The sequence below is a fragment of the Anguilla anguilla genome, chromosome 9 (genome assembly GCF_013347855.1).
Source record: "Anguilla anguilla isolate fAngAng1 chromosome 9, fAngAng1.pri, whole genome shotgun sequence".
Classification (NCBI taxonomy): Eukaryota; Metazoa; Chordata; class Actinopteri; order Anguilliformes; family Anguillidae; genus Anguilla; species Anguilla anguilla.
In genome coordinates this window covers 27274519-27302372 of record NC_049209.1, presented here as the reverse complement: position 1 = coordinate 27302372, position 27854 = coordinate 27274519, and the positions used below count along the sequence as shown (strand labels likewise).

At 44.5% G+C, this 27854-nt stretch overlaps 1 protein-coding gene across 2 annotated transcripts in view; it reads left to right on the top strand.

Annotated features, from left to right (window-relative positions):
• Positions 1-740: 740 nt before the first annotated feature.
• The window catches only part of slc43a2b (solute carrier family 43 member 2b), a 38954-nt gene continuing 11840 nt past the window's right edge, over positions 741-27854 (top strand). For both annotated transcript variants that reach the window (XM_035434705.1, XM_035434706.1), the window contains exons 1-7: positions 741-861; positions 3425-3705; positions 15590-15860; positions 17458-17513; positions 17880-17956; positions 25883-25975; positions 26145-26278. In XM_035434705.1, coding sequence (XP_035290596.1) covers positions 3546-3705; positions 15590-15860; positions 17458-17513; positions 17880-17956; positions 25883-25975; positions 26145-26278 — 791 coding nt within the window. In that variant the 5' untranslated portion in view covers positions 741-861; positions 3425-3545. The remainder of the gene's footprint in view (positions 862-3424; positions 3706-15589; positions 15861-17457; positions 17514-17879; positions 17957-25882; positions 25976-26144; positions 26279-27854) is intronic.

The following is a 27854-nucleotide window of genomic DNA, read 5'->3' as shown; positions in this document are numbered from 1 at the left end:
TTTATTTTTTTATTTTAGAGTTTTGGACAGGAAGCGCAAAACATGTTATTTCTATATGTCAGAACGACTTTTCATCGAAAAAGGCGAATTATTAAAATATTGTGGGACCTCTTATTTCCTTTACCCATGCAGCAACCGGTTAAACGCTTGAAATTGCCAGTGTTGCACAACCAAGTAATAAGACACGGGAATGATAGAATGATCATTAAGTCATAAAAACGCAATAGAAGTTCTGTAATACATACATAGGCTATATAACACACACACACACACACCCATATATATATATATGTGTGTGTGTGTGTGTGTGTGTGTAATTGTGCTCTTAAGCTATCACACTTCATTGCTGTTTTCTACACAATGTAATAGATGGAATACATTATTTTTAATAGACGATTTAATCATTGCGACGTGTGGGATAAAATGTGGAGTAAGATTAGACGAAATTGACGTAATTCATAGTCTATTAGAAAATAGATGTATTTTAATTTACTTTAATCTGCTTTATTGCGGTCTTTGGCCTCCTAGCGTCATTTTTCTACACTTTCTACACATACTTTCTGTTGAACAGCTAAAAAGCTGTGCCTGTACCAGTTATTAATGAGATCTCAGCACATACAAGAGATTTTATTCGGCTCTGATTGGATGTAGATAGTTATAGCTCCTCAACTGACCAATGGCAGTGCAGTATTGTTTGTTCAACGGTCTGCGTAAATATAAAACCGGCCACCTTTAGCTGAGGGAGAAGTACTGATGCGGAGTTATACGAGAAGTGAGGTAATCTCCACGAAAGTGTCAACCAAAGCCAACTGGTCACAGTGACGGGAATCGGAAGAGCTCTTATTTTTTATATTCTCTGAGGTATGATACGTTTTATATGAACTATGTTAACAAGGCTGAGAAGGCTGTGACTTATGGTGCTACTGGACAAACTATAATGTCATTTGTTTGTTTGTCTTTGAGGTTTATAAAGGGCAATGAAATTCAGGATATTCACACGATGTGTATCATTAATATGCTGAACCAGTACATGCTATACGCCTACCTGGTTAAACCGGATGGCTATGAGCACAGTGTGTGCTTCACGTGAGCTCAGCGCTGTTTAGTTTGGTTTCGGTTTTAAATTTAGAAATCCAAGATGCAGAGAAACTCCGAACCGGTGTGCTTGTATTGACTTTAGCAGTTTCCTGGACTCTTGAAATAAATGTTGTCCCCTACGGGTAGGGGGAGGGTGGGGATAGGTACCTGAGTTTATGGGTTCTAATACCACCGTGAATACTGGGAGTGATGAGATGAATGTCCACCTTTCAAATACAGTGCCTGCCACGGGGCTGCGCTCGTGCACAGATATAAAGTACAACGGAGTGCTGTAGGTCGACACCTGAGTCATTTTATTTCACTATTGAAAGCATGATCTATAGCCTACGACACATTTACAGGGATTACCGCCAAATGCTGGGATAGTGTGTTCTGGGATGACGGGAAGCGTACTTGCAGGTGCTGCGAGATCTGTCATGAAAGTAAAATGCACCTGATTACTTGCAGTTGAAGCTTTATACAAAAGAATGAATGAGCCGTGTGAACCCGTTAGTCAAGGGAACGGTGATAGGCGGAGTACAACGGTGATTATCTCATGTAGTTCACCAATTAACACAGACACAATAAAACAGGAACCGTCCTTTAGTGATCACAAACATTTGAATCAAAGAATATGCGGAGCTGTCAGCGGTCTAATAAAAAATAAGTGCCCAGTAAGTGCATTGTGCATACATCTATATAATGCCTATTACAAAGGCTGATGTAAACAATTATTGTAGATGACTAATGTCTTGTAATCTTTCAAAATCATAAAACGATTGCCAATTTTTTGTCCCTCAGCCAACTGTTATTCTCAACATACTGGTTGTTTTCAGATAATTAAAAACCTGATTTTTACAGTTAAATAATTATTATATTGCTTGCATGGACAGCATGATGAAACAGTCGTGAATATATTATATGACCTGAAATATAAGTGGCCTGAAATCATGACCCCGCACTTTTCAACATCAACTGGAACTTGCCCTTAGATGGAGTAAAGTGAAGAAAAAAAGAAAAAAGTTTCCAGCACTAAAGAGCAGCATGGGGCATCAATAATGTCATGCACCGTTAAGCGGTGTTTCTAGAATAGCACGAGATTAGTGACTCTCAGCGGCGAATGGACGTACCGAAAACAACGAAACAGCAAGCTTTTTTTATGGCTCATGAAAGCAAATGTGTCGATTAGCTGCTAATATGTGTCAGATGGTTTTTAGTTTACTATGCCCATAATAAAATATAATTTTATTGTAAGGACTTAAATCACAATTATCAGGGCCGCCTGGGCCCTGTTTCATTTCAGTTCAATCAATTCAGAAAATGAGTTGACATTCAATTAATTAATTGTAAATCTTTATTGAACATAATCATTCTTTTCCATTCCTGAATTCAATTTCCTGAATTGACTGAATTAAAATGGAATTGACCTTGACCCTGATGATTATCGCATGTTCCCTTGCCAGGCTCTACATTACTTGAAGGTAATTATACCATCTGACTATTTCAAATAGCCAGATCTGTAGGCTATGCTATTTCTTCATACTATTAAAAACTGATAAATAATCTTAAACAGTACACTTCTAAAATAATTCCAGTCAGTCAGCAATGGCATAACTCTTTGTTAATATTTTAATGCAGGGAGTTTTCCATTAAATTACAGTTTGCCTCATGAACCAGTACCTCAACCCTAAACCTACTATTATACCAACAAAGCCAGAACACAGGCCTATCTTCACGTGCGATTGTACTCATCCTTTTTCACACAAAAGCACCCTTCAGTGAAGCTATTCCTGTCTGCTTGTGAGACACTTTCAGTTCCCTTAAAAGAGAACATGACCAAATAAGCAGTTGAACGCCTATTTTGCGTGATTCATACCTCTGCACCATTTCGCAAAGCAACCAGCTCCTCCACCTTTTTGGTTGTGCTAACACGCATATGGGTTTCCTTTGTGTAACTGATGTCTATTATTGTATAATGCTCTATGTATATTGGCTAGGTCCTCATTGTAAGATAGAGCATGTGTCTCGATCAGTTATCTGGTTAAAATGGCTATAATCTATTCTATTCTATTTTTTAAAAGGCTGTATTCTAATCCACAGATTTGATTTTTGGTGCCTTTACTATTGCTTTTTGTAGTCCCCTGTGGACAAACAGTACGCTAAAGTATTCTTGAGGATAACTATTTCATAAGTTTTTTTTGTTATTCTTCATGTATGCGAGAGTACATATTTTGTACTCTCGTTGTCTTTTTTACTCCACTGTGAATTGCTTTGAACTGCTTGTTTCCTTGAATGCAAGGGGCTCTGTGAATGGTTTATTATAATTTTTCTCCCTTTCTCTCAACAGAGTCCCCAGGAGCATTCCCACTGCCACCTCCCCATCATCAGCAGTGACAGAAGCACCCCCGCTCATTGGCCAACGAGCTTTGTGTCTCTTTCTGTCTGTCTGTCACACCCACCTTGCTGCCATGGCACCCACGCTGGCCACGGCCTTCGCCCGCCGGTGGTGGATGGCGATCACTGCCGTTGTGGAGAACCTGCTGTTCTCCGCCGTGCTCCTGGGCTGGGGCTCCCTGCTCATCATGCTGAAGTCTGAGGGCTTCTACTCCTACCTCTGCGAAGAGCCCGGTAAGACCGTAGCCCAATAAGACCAGAGTCAAGTAAGACCAGAGCCCAATAAGACCAGAGCCTGGTAAGACCAGAGCCCAATAAGACCAGAGCCTGGTAAGACCAGAGCCCAGTAAGACCAGAGCCCAATAAGGCCAGAACCCAATAAAGCCAGAGCCCAATAAGAACAGAACCCAATAAAGCCAGAGCTCAATAAGACCAGAATCCATTAAGACCAGAGCCGAGTAAAGCCAGAGCCCAATAAGAGCCTGGTAAGACCAGAGCCCAGTAAGACCAGAGCCCAATAAGGCCAGAACCCAATAAAGCCAGAGCCCAATAAGAACAGAACCCAATAAAGCCAGAGCTCAATAAGACCAGAATCCATTAAGACCAGAGCCCAGTAAAGCCAGAGCCCAATAAGAGCCTGGTAAGACCAGAGCCCAGTAAGACCAGAGCCCAATAAGGCCAGAGCCCAGTAAAGCCAGAGCCCAATAAGAGCCCGGTAAGACCAGAGCCCAGTAAGACCAGAATCCATTAAGACCAGAGCCCAGTAAAGCCAGAGCCCAATAAGAGCCTGGTAAGACCAGAGCCCAGTAAGACCAGAGCCCAATAAGGCCAGAGCCCAGTAAAGCCAGAGCTCAATAAGACCAGAATCCATTAAGACCAGAGCCCAGTAAAGCCAGAGCCCAATAAGAGCCCGGTAAGGCCAGAGCCCAGTAAGACCAGAGCCCGGTAAGGCTATAGCCTGGTAAGGACAGCCACTGGGACATTTCTGTACACATTGTCTGCTCTCAGGTACTGTAATTGCTGTAAATAAGAAATTAATAATATTATTGGTGTTTTGCATAGTCCAGAAGGAGGTCTGACTGAAGATGTAGATTCAGTTTAAATGAGTAGTCAGGCATTTAAAACTCCTTATTTAATCTGCAGTAGACAGTTTCTACTCCCACTTTTGTCTGGAGGAAGAACATTGTCAGCTGAAATGAAGACTGAGTGTACAGCTAGCTGTGAGTGTGCCATTAGCAGCAAGATTAATCACAGGTTGTGCGGAGCCATGACTGTGCTCAGGACCTGGAGGTGAAGGTGCGCAACTGTTCCACTTACCTAAAAATCTCTCTTACCAAACGTGTTAAATGAAATTAAACAGCTTCATGATGAATGAATCACAGACAGCTTCAATTAAGTAGGTTTGATTTAAAAAGGTAATCGGAAATAAGCTAATTCTGAGGAGAATAAAAGGTTCTTATGCTTTAATAAGACATTGCCTTCCCTCAAGGAGACAGAAGGGAAAACTGATTTACAGTTGCGATTATGTAGAATGACCCTGCAGTGTGATGTATTTAGTGAAATAGAATGCATTCCTTTCTGTTCTGCCGGGCTACACCTCTTTGGGAAGGCCTGAGTTGGGCAGAGGACCTCCATTTTGAATTTGAATTGCCAGTCAGGCCTCCATTAGCACAAAAGAGGAATTGATCTATGTGGTTCTCACCAGCAAAACCCAGAAAGAGAGCCTCTGTGCACAGGGGAGACTAAAGAATGGGCAGTAGAAGGGAGCAGCTAATCTCACTGGGAGATCTGCACCTCTCCCAGAATACCTGAATACCTGGTTGCTTGAGTGCCAGAGGTTTGTGTTTGTGTACCTCTGCTACCTTTCTCCATTACATTGAGTCTTTGGCCTCAGGCAGTCCGTTATGCGTTGTGTTAGATCTCAAGGAGGGTTCAACTGTTGTCTCCAGCTGAAGGTGCGGTGGATGTGTCCATGCGTTATAAAACGATTTATCGGGAGGCTAGCTTGCTGGGCAAAGTCCATGTAGATATCTCCTGTCTCTTATGGAGTTGCGTCTCTGCAGCTGAACAAGCATTTTATTTTTCCCGTAATAATTACTGTGAACCTCTGGGTAGGGTTTCATGAGAGAGTGGGGCACATTCGTCCTGGCTCACACCTCTCGTCTGATCTCACCAAACAGTTTTTGATCCTCGGAACATTTCTGGAAATTTAGGTTCAGTGTTCACAGGGTGCCAATTGTTCCCTTGTCCTTGGTGTCCCTTGAACATAATCTCTGTATCACAAGTAGTACTGCAGGGATAGCTCTGGAATTTTAAAGTAAATAAAATTTTATTTCAATTATGGATGGTAATTTGTGTTACTTTTTATCAGGAATGGTAACAGTGTTGCGCATATCTGCCATTTCAGTACTTAGAATGTAGTTGCTTGTATGCTGCATTGTTTTCTCATGTACAAATGATAACCACGAGGGCATGTTGCTAGTAAGATTGTCCGGGACATGCCTGGAATGTTTTTCTGTGACTTTAACAGAACATTTTGGAAGACCATATGTTCTAAGACTGTTTGGAGATTGTTGTCATCATTCAGCTGACGCTGGACTGCAAGCACCAAATAACCAAACAGTAATTAACGCTTTTTGAAAGACGATGTTTATAAATGTCTGCATTCAACCTGGCTAAAAGTTCAAAGTGTGCCGAATGTTTGGGACCCACTGCTCTCCACCCCCCTTGGCAAGAACTGAGACCCAGTCCAACAGACTTTCAGATCGACACAATGAGACAGAGGTGCTCTTGTTCGGGCAGTGTCAGATCTCTGATTCTCTGACACCACAAACAGCCCAAAGTAAGGGATGAGATAAACAGACACTCAGGTGCTGTCCCTTTCAGAGTAGTAGAAGGGAGTAGAGGGGTGAGGGGTGGCTTATACAACAGCAAATAGGCCATGAATCTATTTGAGATTCAACTGCTTTTGTTCACGACCGGTGCATATCAGATTAAAAAAACGATAAAGTGTATCTTATGCTAATGCATTTTTCAAACAATTTCCAATCCATTCCCAAGGCTACGCAACAGCATTGCATTACAGTTTGCCGTCCAATACTTAATACAGACAATACATCAAAAAGCAGATATGAAATCTATTTTGAAAGCGGATTCACAGAAGAATGGGAATACAGAGATGTTGAAACCACACAGTTCATTTCAGGTTAAGGAAAGCTGTTGCTGAAATGTTTTTAAATGTTATTATGCGATATGTGAACCGTTAAGGGAGTTGTTTGTGGTAGTCATGGCCTGTGGCAGAGGAGGGGGAGGGGCGGGGTTTCCATGGTTGCTATGCAAGGAACAACTCATTGGCTGCTCCTGAGAACAGAAATTGGTCAGTCATTCATTTCAAATCCTTTTTTTTTTTGGAACTTTTCCCTTTCACTTTTTTACCCGCTTTTCCTCACTATTTTGGAATAGGCAGTTGTGTCTGTTGGGTATTATTGTGCTTTATTAAAACAATGCAATTCCATGAGTCAAGTCCCTCTATTTCAAGTCAGCATATGTATTGGGACAAATGACTATCAACAATTTCAAATTTCAGTTTTACCATATTACTGTTTATAAATGGAAAGCTGTGAGTGTCAGGGCATGGGTTATCCTTTTTAAGCATTTGTAGATTCTGAGGGCCAGAGAACTGAGTATGACTACCAAAAAAGCTATTGTGAGGATGACATCCAAAAAAATCAATTGAAGCTATTGCAGAATGTTTGCATATTCCAAAGTCAACAGTATGGAATGTTCTAAAGAGGATCTAGCTACTGATCACACGACTAATCAGGCCATCTGTAAAGGACATCAGAAAGTGATGACAGGATGATTATAAGAGCTGTGAATGCAAAATGGAGCGAGGGAAAAGTGGAAGTGTGGGTGAAGGCACTGCTCTGGACCCTCAATGTACTATTTCATCTGCCAAGCATGGTGGAGGCATTGTGATTGCTTGGGCCTGTATGGCTGCACCTGGACCCGGTTCAGGGGTCTTTATTGATGATGAAACCAGTGATGGCAGCAATAGACTAACAGATAAAATGTAAGGAAAAATATTGTCCACCACTATTGAGAGAAATGCTACCAAGCTCTTTGGATGGAAATTTATCGTGCTGCAAGACAACCACCAAAGACATTTACCCAATGAGCTTATGAGGAAGACAAGGTGGAATTGTGTGACGTGACCCAGTCTGTCACCAGATCTAAACCCCAATGAACTTGCTTTTCACTTGCTCAAGGGGCAACTGAAGGTTCAAAACTCCAGCAAACACACAATAACTGAAAGGCAGCGATAGATGCTTTTCAGAACATTGCAGAGGATATCATCATGAACCCTAATGACGTCCATGAGTCACATACTCAATGTAGTCATCAAATGTTACAACAACTCTCCCCATACTTTCGCATTTAACTGTAGTGTATAAAGCTTTCAGTGATTTTTTTGTCCAGCAATTCGGCCTTTCCTTCATCGGTACGTTGCTGCATTTTACTTATGTATAATATCTGATTCTCGAAGCTGAAAGGCTGATGTTACATCACTGAAGTCACAGCTGCTTCCAGGACCGGAGCAGTGAGTGCTTTGGCAGTACAGGGAGGTGTTCTCACCTGAGGCGTAATGGCGTGGACTTTGCGTTTTAAAGCCGGCTGATAAAGCAGCAGTTCAGCTGAGGGCGCATAACTGACGGGACAGATAAAGGAGGTGGGCGGAGGCGCGCACACGCGTGACTGAAACGAGACTCGGAGGAGTCACGTGTGCTTGCAGCGTAATTACTTTTAATGAATGCCGATTGCTCATAATTTCCATGACAACCCCCTGCATGGGGGAAGGAAGTCAGTCTTATGTGTTTTGTGTGTGGTTTGTGTGTAGCTACGCGGGGTTTACGTAAGGGTAGATAAAGTGCTCTTGTTATCAGCGTCACTTGACTGAGGGAAAGTCATTGGCTCAGCAGAAAGAGCGGAACCTTGTGTTCCACTGTGTTCCTCGGTGCAGCACGGTCTTGTCCTGTTCCGCTGGCTTTATCAGATCTGGCAAGCTCAAAATGGGCACGAATGGGCAAGCCAGCACACAGAACTTTGATCACCTCTCCCGTTTTTACTTCTTGCCTTTTGCTGGCTTTCTTATTTCCCGTATCAGAAAACATCTCTTCTGTCAATCTCTTTTCACCGTTTTCTCCCTTTTCCCCCACCTCCTCATTATCAGTTAAAGTACCTAACTGCACCTGGGAAACTCACAATCTGATGCCTAATTGACTGGAGCATCACCCAGGGTAACCCCCTCCAGTCCCCACCCCTCTCTGCCTCCAAACTTGCACTCGAGATTCCTTTAGATTGACACAGCTTTTTTGAACTACCTGCTGCCAGTGCACAAGCTGCGTAACATGTGCAGTTCTTCCCCACGGCTGCGCAGCTCAGTGGCAGTTGGAAGCGTGCATTTCAGAGGGCACCCCTTCCTGCTCTGTGCTTCCCAAAACTGACAGAGGACGCAGCAGCACATGGGACAGGCTTTTGGTTGCTACTGGGAATTCTGCATTGGCAAATTAAGGACAAATGGGCTATAATGCCATTCATTCATGTTGCCAAAGAAAGTATGTACAGGAACATACTTTACTGACTTAGCCTATGCTTACTGCATGAACTAGACTTGATGTTCATGGCTATGGATAACTGGTACTTAATGAGAATTGTACCTTATCAGACGTGTGTTCTGTAGTTGTTCCAATGACCTTTGGTATGCACTTATTGTACTTCGCTTTGGATTAAAGCGTCTGCCAAATAAAATGTAGTATAATGGAATGACCATGTTGAGCGATAACACAGCAATGAAAGGACATAGTAATAGTAATACCTAATTAACAAAAAATGTTTGGTGTTAATTTAACTTTAGTGGGGTTGATATGATTCGAAGTGGTTGGGAGCACATGCACTCTATCAGAGTAAAGTGTACTCTACCTGAGTTTATTCAACACTGAACACCCCATATTACTATGTAATAAACATTGGTTGGGATAGAAGTATACAATGCATGAGTAGTTAAATGAAGTTTCTGAGACAGTGCCTACAGGGGCTACCAGTTCTGCCAGAGACAGCTGCTGGCATAAACACTCTTTGCAGTCATTCTAGGCCACAACCATCCCTGGGCCAACATTTTTTCTTGTTTAGGGCCACCAAGACCATAGGGCCAGCTCTGAGTGCTCTTTACCTCTATTTGCCCCGTCAGTGGTCCTGTCATCTCCTGCCAAGTGGGGTATTATGAGTCCGTAGTTATTTCTTGGAGGTGTGCTTCTTATTTCCCAGTACTTTCTATGTGTTGTGCTGAAGCATGGGTCTGCCTGTGCCTTACTCTGCCTGTGATATGGGCACGGCCAGTTCCCTCCAGGATACCTCAATCTCCCTGTAAGAACACTTTCACATATGCCGCTTGAATTCCAGCCTATCACCTTCTGATATGTCGCTGAGGTGTGAGAAAAGATGCAAAAAGTTTGTTTAGTGTCACGGTGGTTGAACGTCAGTCCCGTTGGGACACGCACTGCAGCCTTCCTTCTTGAACTACATTTCCCAATGTGCAAATACAGCAGTCGGAATTCTGTAAATCCCCGACCCCATTTAATCGAAGGAAATGGACCACCAACGCATAAAATCAGAGATCGCAGCCAAAGCAAGCTTAGTGCTCATTCGTTTTGATGAGTGTGTGAGACAGCCCAGTGCTGACAGGTCCGGTCACAGCCCTACCCAGCTAATTACCTGGAACTATATAAACGAATTCATTAGTGTACAATTTACAAATCCTCAATACCACAAAAACCATCTGAACAGGAACACATTAATAAAGCAAGACGGGGGGCGTTCCGCGGCTGTATTTTTTCTGTTGATTACTGGGAGATCTGAGACGTATCTCTTAAGGTGTGGACTCTTCTTACATGTTAGCTAAGGTAGGCTGCTTGCAATCGGAGGGCATCCTGACGCTTGCTCAGTGTTACACGTGAGCGCGCTCGGAAAACTTTGCACCTCGTTATTTTATTTTTGTGTGAGGTCGTCGACAGCGCCAAATCGCTGGTAAGCTTTTTAATCAGTATAGCTACAAAGTAGCACTATTTGACTCCTGCATGAGGATTGCGGTACCAGGAGCTGGTGGTGTTGCTTTGCGCCGTGGCTGTGGACTTGGTTTCACTCATTATGGTGATTTCGCCTCGGGAATGGGGTTAGTATACGGTAAAGCACTACAGCTCTCTGCTTTGGCATTCTCCGTCATCACGGAGCCGCGGGATGCCCCGCGTTGCAGCCCTTTCGCCAGTCCACCGCCAAACACGTCACGGAATTCCACAGCGTGGCACCACCGCGCACACCAGTCGCTGACACCATTCCGATGGACGGAGTACGTGTGTCACATAGCTGAGGGGTTGGCATTGGTCGCTCAAGATCGGACTGTGAGTTTGCGGAAGTACTGAGTGCTGTGTCAAAATCCCTACCCCAATAAAGCAGAGGTCCGGTCGCAGTAATTTGTGTCTAGGCCTATTTTTTACATTTTTCTATTTTTTACATTCTCTGGACTAGGCACGAATGGTGCTACATTTGACACGCATTATCACCTCTCACTTTCTGTTGCTCTCAGTTTGTATTTCTTTTTCTCTCTGTATTTATTATTCTATGCTGCAGTAATTGTCGTAATAAACTAAAAAAAAAACAACAACTCAGGTCTACATTGCATTATGTTTGACATTTTTATCATCAAACTCAATAAACTATTAGTTAGTACGTATTTATATAAAACTCTAAACTGATTTATTTCATTTTTAATACAGCACCAAGGATACAGGCCGGAGGACAGTAGAGCCCACACGCACAAATTACAACTCTGTCTCTTCGTAAGCACAATATTTACCCCAAAATATATACCAAAAAGACCTTAGTTAGGATAGCAAACTGTTTGTGCTGACAAAACAGGTTGTACCTGAACCACACCGAAAACAAAATAGATTTAAAAGAGCAAAATGACAATAGAAGTCCTCACAAAACCGTGAAAATGAAATCCCTCCCAGTTGCCCTGAGGAAGTCTCGCAAGAAAGAGTTTTCTAAGTTTATTAAAAGTAATTTTCGGTATAACACTTGCGTAGTACCCGCAGCATAAATTGCTGTGTTTAACAGTTGATTTACAGAAGGTTGATTACATAAAAACACATTAAATTTGTGTCAAGAAAAAAGACGTTTAAAAAAACTAGACAGTGAAGGATTAATTTATAATTTAGATTAAGTGTTTCTTTGAAAATTGAATACATTTATTTCTTTTCAGCATCATTTTTTTCTGCATGAGTCAGCTGATTTCATCCCAGACTACACATTATGAAAAGTTGTCATTTTTCTGGAGTGGTCAAATATATCAAGCTTGAATATCCAAACATTACATTATGAAAAATAATAATAATAATAATAATCATGAAAACAGTATTGCAAGATCTTATTTTGCATTTGTGAGCAGTCGGCAAGATGATTTTGAGACAAGAAAGCACGCTCGCACATTACAGTGTACAATCGCTGGGAAAGACCTTGTTACAGAATTTCCTGTAAATAATTGTTTTCACCACAAAGTATTGCATTTTTTTTTCTTTAGAGAGGCCAGGAATAAAATGAAATTATTTCTGCGAATCACTACACACATTCCAAACACAGAGTGCGCCGGGGGGGGGGGAGGACTCTGGAGAAAGCTGAACTCCCAGGTGACCCTACCAGCCACAGATTTTTGCTGACATAGCTCACCTGTGGCTGTATTTTTACCCACGATTCTTTGCATCTGCAGTTAAACATGCTACAATCTCCTGAAAGAAGCCCAGGTAGAGGATTATGTAAGTGCTTATGTACATGGTCTGATAACAGGTGTTCCAAAAGGGGCAATAAAAGTTGATAAACTGTACTGGACTATCTCTTATCCTCAGCCCTAAGCTATATGAACAGACTTTTTTATGCTGAAGTCAGTAAGTCTAAGGAGCTTTTTTAAAAAATACTCTCAGTGCAGCGTCAGAGGATGGGCAAAGGTCGAATTTCTCCTATCATGGCAGAATGATGCGTTTGATGTCTGTGCGGCAGGACAAGTCATATTCCCCACTTCCTCATTCTCTTTGTCCCCCCCACCCACCAGCCCCCCCTCCAGCGTGTGCACGAGATCAAGGCTGGTCAACACATTCAAAGCACAGTTCAATGGCACAGTTCCAGGAACCGCTGGGGGAGGTGGGGCGGGATGGGGCTAGTCATGTACGCGTACCCATTGTGTCAGGCAGCCGCGAATACCAGGAATAAGGAGTGGGTGTTACTTCACCAGGGAAGTGCGGCCGGGATTTATGCTAACGTCACCCTTTCCCCAGGGGCCTCACGTGTCCCCTGGGTCCCCCCCAACCCCCCCACCGCCAATCCTTCTTTACTTTCTTTACTTTGTCTCCCTCCTGCTTCAGTAAAGGGTGAGCAGAAGCATATTTGGCGAGCCGGTGTCAGCAGAAATGACGGGCGCTCGTCAGCACGTGGAGCAGAGCGCGCTGACATTCTGACACCTCTGCTAAGTGGGGCTCCAAACTGACGGCTCCTGCCCGGGCCCTCTGCTGGAGAGATGTGAATTGGGCCGCCAGACGTGCCTGTCATCGCACTGAAAGCTTTATGTATGATAGGCCTGTCGCATACTGAAATGACTGCCAGTCAGCATACGACGGACCAGCGCTAGTGTTCTGCTGATGGGCAGGACCGTGGCCCGCTAAGCGTGTGCTGTGCTTTTGTGAGCCCTGTGTTAAGCATAACACATGGGGCGACATAGCTCAGGAGGTAAGACCGATTGTCTGGCAGTCGGAGGGTTGTCGGTTCAAACCCCGCCCTGGGCATGTCGAAGTGTCCTTGAGCAAGACACCTAACCCCTAACCCCTAACTGCTCTGGCGAATGAGAGGCATCAATTGTAAAGCGCTTTGGATAAAAGCGCTATATAAATGCAGTCCATTTACCATTACCATTTAAGCGTGTGGAGCAGTGCGGCGCAGTGTTCAGCTGGTCTGGAGCATTTTCCCATTGACTCAGCACTGCTTAGAGGAGCAGTGTTACTCATGGAGTCCGGTGACTCACCCTAACGCGCCTCATTCAGACGAACAGCGCGCAGGGCCTCGCCGTGCCGGCGCGCTCCCAAGCTGCGCGCCAGGAAAGAAGATGAGAGCATTGTGGGATTTGCTTTGTGAGAGCATATCAGCGCACAGAGCAGGGGGTGGGATTCAGGAATTGGCGAGAGGAACTTTAAGAGCGGTGTGTAAATTTGCTGACTATGTGGAAGGTGCATTTACAGCAAAGAAAACGTGAACACTGAGTGACACTGCACAGTCAGATGCTCGGCGTGAATTATGTTCTAACTTAATTTATTTGAATTCAGATGGGCTTATTTGTACTTGGCACTCCCTGTTTATGCAGATTTTTGTTCTGACGACAACTAGCTTCTGAATTATGACAAGATGTTAATTGTTCTTAATTTGACACTTTTGAATATTGAGGGAAGTGAGGAATGATTTTCCCCCCGATTTACTCTTTATGTCAGTGAAAGCAATGCATGCCTCTACTGCCAGGGTGGCAGTGTAGTAGTATGACGGTTAAGGAACTGGGCTTGTAGGCTTGCTTCCCAGGTAGGGCACTCCCGTTGTATGCTTGAGCAAGGTGCTTAACCTTAACTACTTACAGTACATACCCAGCCGTGTAAAGAGTGTTTAAATGTTTTTTAAAACACAAAAGAGCATAAGAGCATCTGTTGAGTGTCTGTGATGTACTGTAGTGTATGACAATGAAAGTCTTTAGGACTTATAATCAGTCAGATCCGTTCTCAGGCAACTAATGCTTTCATTTTCTGTGATGTGCTGTAAGGCAAATTGTTGCATTATGTGGTTGCTGGGCTGCAATGTCCTAGTTTCACCTTTCAGGTAAACTCAGCGGTGCTCTAAATGCTGAAATTGTTGGCCACTGAAACGAAATCATTCGTGTAACATTGCGGAGTTTCTAGACAAAGCAAATAGCAACTAGCCAAATAAGTGTGAGAAAAAATATGGAAGTTAAATTTAAACGTATGTTCTCAGCAAACATAAATGAATCAAGAGACAAGCTGTAACATAGATGCCAGTGTACATAAAAGGGGCCCTCAGGGCTGAGTCTGGGAAGTCCTGACGTACATCCATATTTGAAGGGCTAGCATTGATTGCATATTGCCTTTGCTCTCAGACAAAATAGCGTTTTCACCTATGTGAAAGTAGGTCCTGACCTGGCCCAAGGTATATCAGGAGGTAGTGTAAACCTGACAAATTCCCTGGATGTGCTGACATATAGCTTCAATCGGGCTTGAGTCACAAGCCAGTAACGCAGCTGCAAAAGAGAATGTACAGTACATATGTATCAGCTTCACTGTACTCTGATTCTATTGCTGTTACATTTTGTAAGTGACTAACAAATTTTTTTAATCTTTCACAGCTTTCTATCTGAAAGTCTTATTTACACAAGTGTGATGACGTTGATGGAGATCTGATTCAATTAGATGACGATCTAATTGAATCAGATCTCCTAGCAATATGAAAACTAACGTCTATAAATGCAGGTGCACGCTGAAACATTACACGAAGGATTCAGTGGAAGAATTGCGATCGTTCTTATTCTAAAATTAATCATTCTGACCGGTCACAAAGTCTTCTAGAGAGAAGAGGGAAATGACTGTCAAATGATGTGTTCACCCTCTGTCCAACTGCTCCCATCAACTATCAGCTCCACCCGCTGCTCCAGTAACTGCTGTATTGTCAGTAGCATTGTTGAGTGGATGTCCTTTGAAGAACTGAAAATGCACTTAGATGACTGAAGATGACAGTGCTGTTGCACTCTCTCTCTCTTTCTCTCTGTTTGCCTCTCCTTCAGTCAACACGTTCTTCTGTATTTTGAATTGTACATAAATAAAATTATGAATACTATGGAGTATAATTAATAAAACTTTTATTAAAGTTCTCTCTCTTTCAATTTGTTGTATGTCGAACATACATTGGTTATCTAAGCTGATATTCTCTCTCTCTCTTTCTCTTTCACTGTCTCTGTGTCCTCCAGGGAACAGCTCGGTTCAGAACCACACCCAGCCGAAGCCTTCCGCAGTGACCGTGGATCCGGACTACCAGGACTACTACGGTGAGGAGACGGAGGCCACGCCCGGCCACACCGACGAGGTCCTGCGCATGAACGGCTGGCTCATCTGCAAGGAGCAGGACGAGATACTGAACCTGGCCTTCACCATGGGCTCCTTCCTGCTCAGCGCCATCACCCTGCCCCTGGGCATCGTCATGGACAAATACGGGCCCCGCATGCTCAGGCTGCTCGGGAGGTGAGCCGCCGTGGGGTCGGGCGGGGAGCAGCGTTGTGTCACGCTGTGAAGTTGTGTTTTGCTGAGGTGTGTTAGGCTGTGAAGTTGTGTTATGTTGTGGTGTGTTAGGTTGTGAAGTTGTGTTATGTTGTGGTGTGTTAGGCTGTGAAGTTGTGTTATGTTGTGGTGTGTTAGGTTGTGAAGTTGTGTTATGTTGTGGTGTGTTAGGTTGTGAAGTTGTGTTTTGCTGTGGTGTGTTAGGCTGTGAAGTTGTGTTTTGCTGAGGTGTGTTAGGCTGTGAAGTTGTGTTATGTTGTGGTGTGTTAGGTTGTGAAGTTGTGTTATGTTGTGGTGTGTTAGGCTGTGAAGTTGTGTTATATTGTGGTGTGTTAGGCTGTGAAGTTGTGTTATGTTGTGGTGTGTTAGGCTGTGAAGTTGTGTTATGTTGTGGTGTGGTGTGTTAGGCTGTGAAGTTGTGTTTTGTTGTGGTGTGGTGTGTTAGGTTGTGAAGTTGTGTTTTGCTGTGGTGTGTTAGGTTGTGAAGTTGTGTTATGTTGTGGTGTGTTAGGTTGTGAAGTTGTGTTTTGTTGTGGTGTGTTAGGTTGTGAAGTTGTGTTTTGTTGTGGTGGGGTGTGTTAGGCTGTGAAGTTGTGTTTTGTTGTGGTGTGGTGTGTTAGGTTGTGAAGTTGTGTTTTGCTGTGGTGTGTTAGGTTGTGAAGTTGTGTTATGTTGTGGTGTGTTAGGTTGTGAAGTTGTGTTTTGTTGTGGTGTGTTAGTTGTGAAGTTGTGAGGCTGTGAAGTTGTGTTTTGTTGTGGTGTGGTGTGTTAGGTTGTGAAGTTGTGTTTTGCTGTGGTGTGCTGTGTTAGGTTGTGAAGTTGTGTTTTGTTGTGGTGTGGTGTGTTAGGCTGTGAAGTTGTGTTATGTTGTGGTGTGGTGTGTTAGGCTGTGAAGTTGTGTTTTGCTGTGATGTGCTGTGTTAGGTTGTGAAGTTGTGTTTTGCTGTGGTGTGTTAGTTTGTGAAGTTGTGTTGCTGTCCATGGTGTGGTGTGTTATGGTCTGAAGTTGTGTTTTGTGTGGTATGGAGTTGTGTAGTGGTTGTGCTTCAGAAAAAGGTGCACCAACCTCCTAAAGCATCATTATCAGACAGGTATAGATTGTGGGCAGCGGACCCCTTGGTCATTGGAGTCATCCTTAGTCTATATTTACAATACGTTGTAGACAAAGGGAAAAAAAGTATAGCCATTGCAGATAAATTTGGATTTTAAATAAATTTCTTTAAAATAAATTAATTGCATTTCATGAGCTGGGGCTGACATTAGTGGTACAAAGCAGCATGCACAGAAAAAAGATTTAAATTTTGCATCGTAATGAGAAGCTATCTAAAAATATACGTACCTAAAAATAGATACAGTAAAATTGTAGCTAATTTTTGTCTTTTTCCCTTGCATGCTTCCTTGTGTACTGCTTATGTCAGCCACTGTTCATGAGATAATTAGTTTCCATTTACATCTACATTCAGGCATTTAGCAGATGCTCTTATCCAGAGACCCGTAGGGTTGCCTGAATATGACAAAATGACCCTAGCTTTAATTTCACTGTTACTGTATGTGATTACAGTGCCTGTTTTGGCCTCTCCTGCCTGTTGATTGCCTATGGAGCCAATGACCCAGACAGTAAGTGCTCTTACGCTCCTCTTTGTGTGGTTAACCTCATTCAGTGTGGCCTCTCTGTCATTATCTCTCACTTTCAAACCACTTTTGACCTCTATGGCCCTGCTTCCTGTTTTCTTCATCTGTTTTCACCACCTCTATCTGCCTGCCAGCCTGTCTGGCTGTCTGTCTGCCTGCCAGCCTGTCTGTCTGTCTGTCTGTCTGTCTGTCTGTCTGCCTGCCTGTCTGTCTGTCTGTCTGTCTGTCTGCCAGCCTGTCTGTCTGTCTGTCTGCCTGCCTGCCTGCCTGCCTGTCCTCCAAATCTCCGCACCAGGCGCTTTCCCTGTTTGTCTTTCTCTCTGACACTCTGTCTTTTTTGGTCCTTCACAGATATGTCTGTCCTCATCTTCATCGCTCTGGCCCTGAATGGCTTCGGAGGCATGTGCCTGACCTTCACATCTCTGACGGTGAGTGGGGGGGGGGGGGGGGGGGGGGGGGGGGAGCATACGTGCTGTTGCCAACTCACCAGCTTTGTCCCCAGATCCAACAACACGTACGAACCCCCTAAAAGCAACTGCAGTGAAAATGAGTTCTTTTTTACGAGTAATAATCTCGAAGATTTTCATTAAAATAAATGTCTGTTAAGTCACTATCTATTGCTGAATTAGGTAACACAATGGTGATTGAGCCTATTATTATATTAATTTATATAATTATTATTATTATTATAATAATTATCATTTATGATTAAAGAACTGGGTGTCTGTGGCGACATTCCCGGGAAAAAAATCACAAGCGGCGCATAGACAGTGACGCGTTTTCCATCACCCATCAGTGGTTGGTCCGCCAGAGAGGGTAGGCGGAGCTAACGCAACAGCCTTGCTCTTCAACTCAGTTGTGTGTGAGCAGCGTACTGTTTTTTCCGGTGTCTGCTAGCGTTAAAGGTGGGGGGGGGGGTTATGGAACCCTAAGAAGTGTTTGTGTAACATGAGAGGTCATATTATTTGTTGATGTAGATTTCGTATTATATTTTATGACAATGTAATGTTACTAAATTACATAGCTATTTGCACAGCTAACGCTAGCTACCAGACCATGTCAATAAAGGCAGCATTATTAGTTTAGACAACGTTGCGCACAGTATCCATCTCTCAAATCAGGTAACGTTGCGTTAGCTAGCTAGCTAATGTAATTAACACAATCTAATGTCAGCTAACAATTAGAAAAAACGCTAGCTAACGCTACCGACCGGTACCGACCTCGCAAACCGTCTCTTGAATGCAATGCTACCTTGTTGCAACGTTGCAGTGTAGCTAACTAAAGGCCAGTTTAGATCAATGATTCGCAATGAGACTGGATGCAACTTGCAAAATTCCAAGACATCTGATTGTAAACGTTCCAAAACTGCACTTGGCGATTTGACAAGGTGGGTCTTTTGAGACCCTAGGCAACGGCTTCAGAGGCTCTGCTACTAACCAGTTCACACCGCTGCAGTTTTCTCTGCAACATTCTAAAACCGTTTCGTCTCGTTGCGAATCATTGATCTTAACTGGCCTTAACATTACCGCTATTTACATTGCCATCATCAATAAAGTTCATCAATATAAAAGGCGGGGTATAGGTGGAGCAGAGCCGGGTCTGATTTCTGTGTAAAGATGTCAAGCCGGAGAAAACTAAATAAAAGTATACGGCAGTATGGATTAGCGTTGTTATTATTTTATTATGCTTCCTCGTATGTTCCTTCAGCCTTGATGCCCTTTTTGATGAAATCTCCTTTGTTTTTGTTTTATTCTTCTTATTCTGATTGCTAATTTAACACCCAGCTCAGCTTTATTTTAGAACAGTTTAGCTAGCAAAATCAGAAACAAGGCAGTTGTTTCAAAAATATCACACAACAATCATTCACGATGATGATGCACGAGATACATAATTGCACGAGCCACAGTGAATCCCGCCAGTTCTTCTCTGCAGTGTAAAGATGTTCATACCGAGCAAAAGGGGGATAAAGAACGTTTGTGGAAATTGATCATCACTAATTCTACCCCAGGTCTGCTACAGCATTTTAACCCGGCTCGGCAGTGTAAAGACAGCTTAAGTTAGCCTAATGTTAGATGAATGAGTATGTACATAACGTTACTTGTATAACAACCATTTTTTATTCAGTAAATAATAAGTCTAACAGTTGGCGTGGCCCAGGTGACTGACTGCCAACTGACTGAAGTCACACAGGCGACACCGGTTAGATCCGGTTGGATCTATGGAAAGTGAGGCCCAAAAACACACCTGCAATTACCGCTTCTCGCCATTGGTACCGCCAAAGAGAACGAAACTGAAATCTTTGAGATTGTAACTTTAAGTAAATACTAAACACTCTGTATTTACTCTCCTTAAATTTGAAAAAGGTTGCGTACATGCATGAATGCAATCACATTGTTGCGTAATGACATCATTGCATCAATATGTCATCATGTTTGGCATGGCAACATCACCTAATGGCTTCTAGTGACAAATAGACCAATCATTAACCACATTCCTCGAAAAAAAAGTTGGCGACACCACAGGGGTGGATCGGGGGACGGGGTGCTACACAGACACACATTGGTGTGCTGGCATTGGACTGAACCTGTCTGACCTGAGGCAAGGTTATGTAACCTGGCTGGAGAATAATAGCATTAATAATGAGCATGTGAGGCGGGTGGTCTGAAAACCCTGGTCTGCTGCCTTTTGTTCTCACCTTGAAAACAGAAACCAGTTTACACTAAAGACTCCAGGTGTGGTGTCTTGACTGTGGAGTCAAACTGATCAGTTAAGTGCTGACTACCAATAAGAAAGCAGTGCGCCCTGGCCGAGGGCTGAAGACCTGTGATGTAAGCGTTAAAATCCCACTTCCTTTCTCTTCTCTCTTGCTCGGGAGTCAGCATTAATTGTTGTTTTTTCAGACACTAAATCCTGCTTAGCCGTGAGTGTGACTTGTGTTGTAACTTCCTGCCCTAGCGTTTTAAGGTCACGCACACATAGCCCTGCGTCTGTGAGCAGGCTCGAGTGCCGTCACATGACCCACCACTTCTCCTTTGTTTTTGTCATTTTCTTTTGTTCCCTTTCGGAACAGGGAGATTCTTTGGGTCTCTGGTTGCTTTTGCAGTTCTGCCATGTGTGAAGGAGAGAGAGAGAGAGAGAGAGAGAGAGAGAGAGAGCTGTTAGCCGAAGCAGTGGCTATTGGCACCGTCGCATATTGTAAAGTTTTCTGCTCTGGCCATAGCTGGCGACCAGCGGTGAAATGAAGTGAGACCAGAGCCTGTGACGTCACAGCGCTCCCCTCACGGTCGCTGCCCAGTGGCAGATTGTGCTGTATGAAATTGTGCTGCCTCTGTGTGTGCGTGTGGACACAAACCGGTCACAGCCGGCTTGTGTCAGCTGCTGTTAAACTGTAACCTGTTTACTGCAGTTTTTTCCACCGCACAGCTTCTCTTCCTCTCTCCGTTATCTCTCCTCTCTCCTCTCACCGTTTCCTCCCCTCCCTTGCTTCATTCTCATTTGCCTGTCAGTGAGCCTCACTCTGTTTTTTTGCACTCTGTCTGTTTTTCTCTCTCTCTCTCGTGCATACTCTTTCTCTCTTTCTCTTTTTTTTTTGTCAGCAAACTACACAGGATTTGGTGGACTTGCCTATAGAACAGGCAAATATACCATTGCAGTTTTCCAATGAATTGTCACTGAATCCATTCATATACGGGATGTTCTCTATAGGTCCCTTCTTTCTGAGCTCTTTTTCTTCCTCCCTGTGTCCCGTTCCTCATTATGTAAGAGCCACAGTTGTTTAAATGATCCGTGAAAATGGCCTATATTGGCTGAAAGTCAAGCCGGTGAACTCCAGCCCAGATCCGCGTGCAGCGTGTGACAGCAGGTTGTGTGGTGTGTCAGGTGAACACTCTCTGTTCTGTATCCTCCTGGGAAGGACGAGGCTGGTTACTGATTAGCCCAATCAGCAGGCCTCATTACACGTCTGTTCAACCTCATGAAGTCACACCTGGAAAAAGCACACTGCATAGCACAACGTGCACTCAACGCACATTCACATACACGCGCACATACAGACAGACGCACATTCACATACACGTGCACATACAGACAGACGCACATTCACATACACGCGCACATACAGACAGACGCACATTCACATACACGCACACATACAGACAGACGCACATTCACATACACGCGCACATACAGACAGACGCACATTCACATACATGTGCACATACAGACGCACATTCACATACACGTGCACATACAGACAGACGCACATTCACATACACGTGCACATACAGACAGACGCACATTCACATACACGCGCACATACAGACAGACGCACATTCACATACATGTGCACATACAGACGCACATTCACATACACGTGCACATACAGACAGACACACATTCACATACACGCGCACATACAGACAGACGCACATTCACATACACGCGCACATACAGACAGACGCACATTCACATACACGTGCACATACAGACAGACGCACATTCACATACACGCGCACATACAGACAGACGCACATTCACATACACGCGCACATACAGACAGACGCACTTTCACATACACGTGCACATACAGACAGACACACATTCACATACACGCGCACATACAGACAGACGCACTTTCACATACACGTGCACATACAGACAGACACACATTCACATACACGCGCACATACAGACAGACGCACTTTCACATACACGCGCACATACAGACAGACGCACGCTCGCATACACGCGCACATACAGACAGACGCACATTCACATACACGCGCACATACAGACAGACGCACATTCACATACACGCGCACATACAGACAGACGCACATTCACATACACGTGCACATACAGACAGACGCACATTCACATACACGTGCACATACAGACAGACGCACATTCACATACACGCGCACATACAGACAGACGCACATTCACATACACGTGCACATACAGACAGACGCACGCTCGCATACACGCGCACATACAGACAGACGCACATTCACATACACGCGCACATACAGACAGACGCACATTCACATACACGCGCACATACAGACAGACGCACGCTCGCATACACGCGCACATACAGACAGACGCACATTCACATACACGCGCACATACAGACAGACGCACATTCACATACACGCACACATACAGACAGACGCACGCTCGCATACACGCGCACATACAGACGCACATTCACATACACGTGCACATACAGACAGACGCACATTCACATACACGCGCACATACAGACAGACGCACATTCACATACACGCGCACATACAGACAGACGCACATTCACATACACGCGCACATACAGACAGACGCACATTCACATACACGCGCACATACAGACAGACGCACATTCACATACACGCGCACATACAGACAGACGCACATTCACATACACGCGCACATACAGACAGACGCACATTCACATACACGCACACATACAGACAGACAAACGCTCGCATAAACGCGCACATACAGACAGACGCACGCTCGCATACACGCGCACATACAGACGCACATTCACATACACGCGCACATACAGACAGACGCACTTTCACATACACGCGCACATACAGACAGACGCACGCTCGCATACACGCGCACATACAGACAGACGCACTTTCACATACACGCGCACATACAGACAGACGCACTTTCACATACACGCGCACATACAGACAGACGCACATTCACATACACGCGCACATACAGACAGACGCACGCTCGCATACACGCGCACATACAGACAGACGCACATTCACATACACGCGCACATACAGACAGACGCACATTCACATACACGCGCACATACAGACAGACGCACGCTCGCATACACGCGCACATACAGACCGACGCACATTCACATACACGCGCACATACAGACAGACGCACATTCACATACACGCGCACATACAGACAGACGCACATTCACATACACGCACACATACAGACAGACGCACGCTCGCATACACGCGCACATACAGACGCACATTCACATACACGTGCACATACAGACAGACGCACATTCACATACACGCGCACATACAGACAGACGCACATTCACATACACGCGCACATACAGACAGACGCACATTCACATACACGCGCACATACAGACAGACGCACATTCACATACACGCGCACATACAGACAGACGCACATTCACATACACGCACACATACAGACAGACAAACGCTCGCATAAACGCGCACATACAGACAGACGCACGCTCGCATACACGCGCACATACAGACGCACATTCACATACACGCGCACATACAGACAGACGCACTTTCACATACACGCGCACATACAGACAGACGCACGCTCGCATACACGCGCACATACAGACAGACGCACGCTCGCATACACGCGCACATACAGACAGACGCACGCTCGCATGCAAGTGCACACGTACTGTATGCTAACACACTCACGTAGAAACGCAAACATGCAGACTCACACGCAGACAAAGGCACACGTGCACACATACATACATGCACACACATATGCTAACACACTCTCGTAGAAACTCGAACATGCACACTCACACTCAGACAAATGCGCACATGCACACACTCACATACAGACAAACACACACAAGAACACACACTGAAATGAGAGACTCTGCTGTTGTGCCATAGGCCAAAGCTCTGGGAGTGAAATACACAAACAGGCAAGGCCCTAGCAAAGTTAGCAGCATACGAAGTAGATGCAAGGAGGAAGAGGTGGGAACAGAGAAAATGGTGGCTACTAAAAAACCCAAACAGTCATTGTTCTGGTCGTTTAATGGTTGAGCAGCGTTGTGTTCTTCCTGTTCCACCCCCGTATGTCCACAGTGGCGTCTGGTTTCAAGGTGAACAGAGCAGCAACTTTCAAAACCTCCTTATGCGAGCTCTGCCTTGTTTTTTTACAAAAATTATGAATCATCTTGTAGCGTTTAAAATTCAATTAAAAACATTTTGCATTTAATTATTTTTTTAATTAGTGTCTGCTGGTCGTATAAATGCGTCATTCTCATTTAGATGATTGACATTTTACCAGTTTAAGAAAGTCACATGTTACTTGATACATTTAACTGAATGTAATTCATTTCCTAAAATTCAATAGAAAATGTGAATTAAATTATTTCAAATTGCATGTAAAGAATTTAAATTTCATCATGATTTGGTTCTCCTACCAATGTGCTCAGCCTCACACTCTCTTGTATAATGAAGTGCTTGTAGTTGCCCAGCCATTCATAAACAGAGCGTTCCAGATCAGCTCCTGTTGAGGCAGAAATTGGTGGGGGGGGGGGGTCGGGGAGTTTGGTATTGTTATTATTGTAATTGCCATTTTGGTTGCTTGTCTCTCCAGGCGACCTCTGTCCCAATTAGGAAAATAACGAGCCTGAAATATACAGGGCTGAAGGGGGAAGAATGAGGCGAGGGAGGAAAATAAGAGGGATGGATGGAGAGGGCAGACAGGAGGGTAATGCGTGGGGGGGGGGGTTGGTGGTTCTGATGAAAGGGACACGTGTGAGCACATTGAAACTGCCGCCAGTTCCAGTTTTGTTTCCCCATTAATGGATACTACTGCTTAGGGAAGCTTAATAGTGCCAGCAAGACAAAGTTGGGAAGCTGCTGAGATTCCATTGCTCCTTCTTTCTGTGAATTCTGTCTGCGTGCGTTGACTGATTTATTCAGATTGAAAGAGGCACGTGTTACCTGGTTAATACTGTTTACATTCACCCCTCCCCTCACATACACACACACATACACACACAAACACTCATGCCCTTTAATGAAAGCTGTTTGCTTTAGTATTGGGTACAGGCTGTGCTCTGTCTTTGAGATCAAAACAGCGACGTTGTTCCACACTCTTGTTTTGGTTGTCCTTTTGTAACACCGCTGACCTCTCACACACGTAAGCCCTGCCTACACAATCCAGCACACAGCTGCATTTTTAATTGGTGCCTTCAAAGAGCCTTGTTGCACCAGGCTCCACGGCTTGTCTCTGGAGGGACCCAGTCGCACCCCTGCATTGGGTGTCCTCTGTACTGGACACTTCTCACGTCACAAGGTTCAGGCAGGGTACCCAAACCTGCTGTTACTGAACACATTTAATGATGACCTTATTGCATCAGTATAATCAGGTCCCTCTCTCTCTCTCTGCATATAGAACATGTGTATTTTTGTTGGACTAGTAATGTAAGCGTTTTTCAGAAAATCTTGTTGTAGATTGAAGGTCATTGTTTCTGTAAATATTTTTGTTCAAGTAAACGGTATGTAAAGATAAAATCTCTCTCTCTATCTCTCCCTCTCTGTTCCTCCCTCTCCCTCCCTCTCCAGCTACCCAACATGTTTGGTGACCTCCGGTCCACTTTCATCGCTCTGATGATCGGTTCTTACGCCTCCTCCGCTGTCACCTTCCCTGGCGTCAAGGTACTGAGCATGCTCTGTCTGCTCCCCCTCCAGCGCTGGCGTGAGAACATCCAGTTCCCAGCCGCGAGGCCTCGGCCTTATCGCCTCGCCCCTGAGGGGAAGTGTGTGGGTTATGACTAACCCCAGTCACGGGGCCCGAGGGTTTCAATGTCGTCTTCACGCCTCTCAGGTGATCTACGACCTTGGCGTGAGCTTCATCACCATCCTGGTCGTCTGGACAGGCGGTGCCGGCCTCGTCTTCATCAACTGCTTCCTCAATTGGCCATTGGAGCCTTTCCCAGGACCCGAGGACATGGACTACACGTGAGAGACGAGCGCACACGCTCACACATGCACATGCTTAGGCTCACATGCACACGTAAACGTCTGCACAAACATGCTCAGATTATACACACGCTTTCACACACGCACATGCTTAGGCTCACATGCACACGTAAACGTCTGCACAAACATGCTCAGATTATACACACGCTCACACATGCACATGCTTAGGCTCACATGCACACGTAAACGTCTGCACAAACATGCTCAGATTATACACACGCTCACACATGCACATGCTTAGGCTCACATGCACACGTAAACGTCTGCACAAACATGCTCAGATTATACACACGCTCACACATGCACATGCTTAGGGTCACACGCACACGTAAACGTCTGTACTAACATGCTCAGATTATACACACGCTCACACACGCACATGCTTAGGCTCACATGCACACGTAAACGTCTGCACAAACATGCTCAGATTATACACACGCTCACACACGCACATGCTAGGGTCACATGCACACGTAAACGTCTGCACAAACATGCTCAGATTATACACACGCTCACACACGCACATGCTTAGGCTCACGTGCACACGTAAACGTCTGCACAAACATGCTCAGATTATACACACGCTCACACACGCACATGCTTAGGCTCACATGCACACGTAAACGTCTGTACAAACATGCTCAGATTATACACACGCTCACACACGCACATGCTAGGGTCACATGCACACGTAAACGTCTGCACAAACATGCTCAGATTATACACACGCTCACACACGCACATGCTTAGGCTCACATGCACACGTAAACGTCTGCACAAACATGCTCAGATTATACACACGCTCACACACGCACATGCTTAGGCTCACATGCACACGTAAACGTCTGTACTAACATGCTCAGATTATACACACGCTCACACACGCACATGCTTAGGCTCACATGCACACGTAAACGTCTGTACAAACATGCTCAGATTATACACACGCTCACACACACACATGCTTAGGCTCACATGCACACGTAAACGTCTGTACAAACATGCTCAGATTATACACACGCTCACACACGCACATGCTTAGGCTCACATGCACACGTAAACGTCTGCACAAACATGCTCAGATTATACACGCTCACACACACACATGCTTAGGCTCACATGCACACGTAAACGTCTGCACAAACATGCTCAGATTATACACACGCTCACACACGCACATGCTTAGGCTCACGTGCACACATAAACGTCTGCACAAACATGCTCAGATTATACACACGCTCACACACGCACATGCTTAGGCTCACGTGCACACATAAACGTCTGCACAAACATGCTCAGATTATACACACGCTTTCACACACACATGCTTAAACACAGACTTGCTTAAGCACACGCATACTGCACACACAGACACGTGTACACACGCAAACACACACACACACACAATAATGCTGCACGTGTAGCAGACACACATGCGAACACACACACACATGCATGCATACATACATCACAGAGGCAGACAGGGAGACACTTGTTTTAACCGTTGATATTAAGTTACAACATCAGGCTGCATTCTGACCCAATCTTAAGTGCA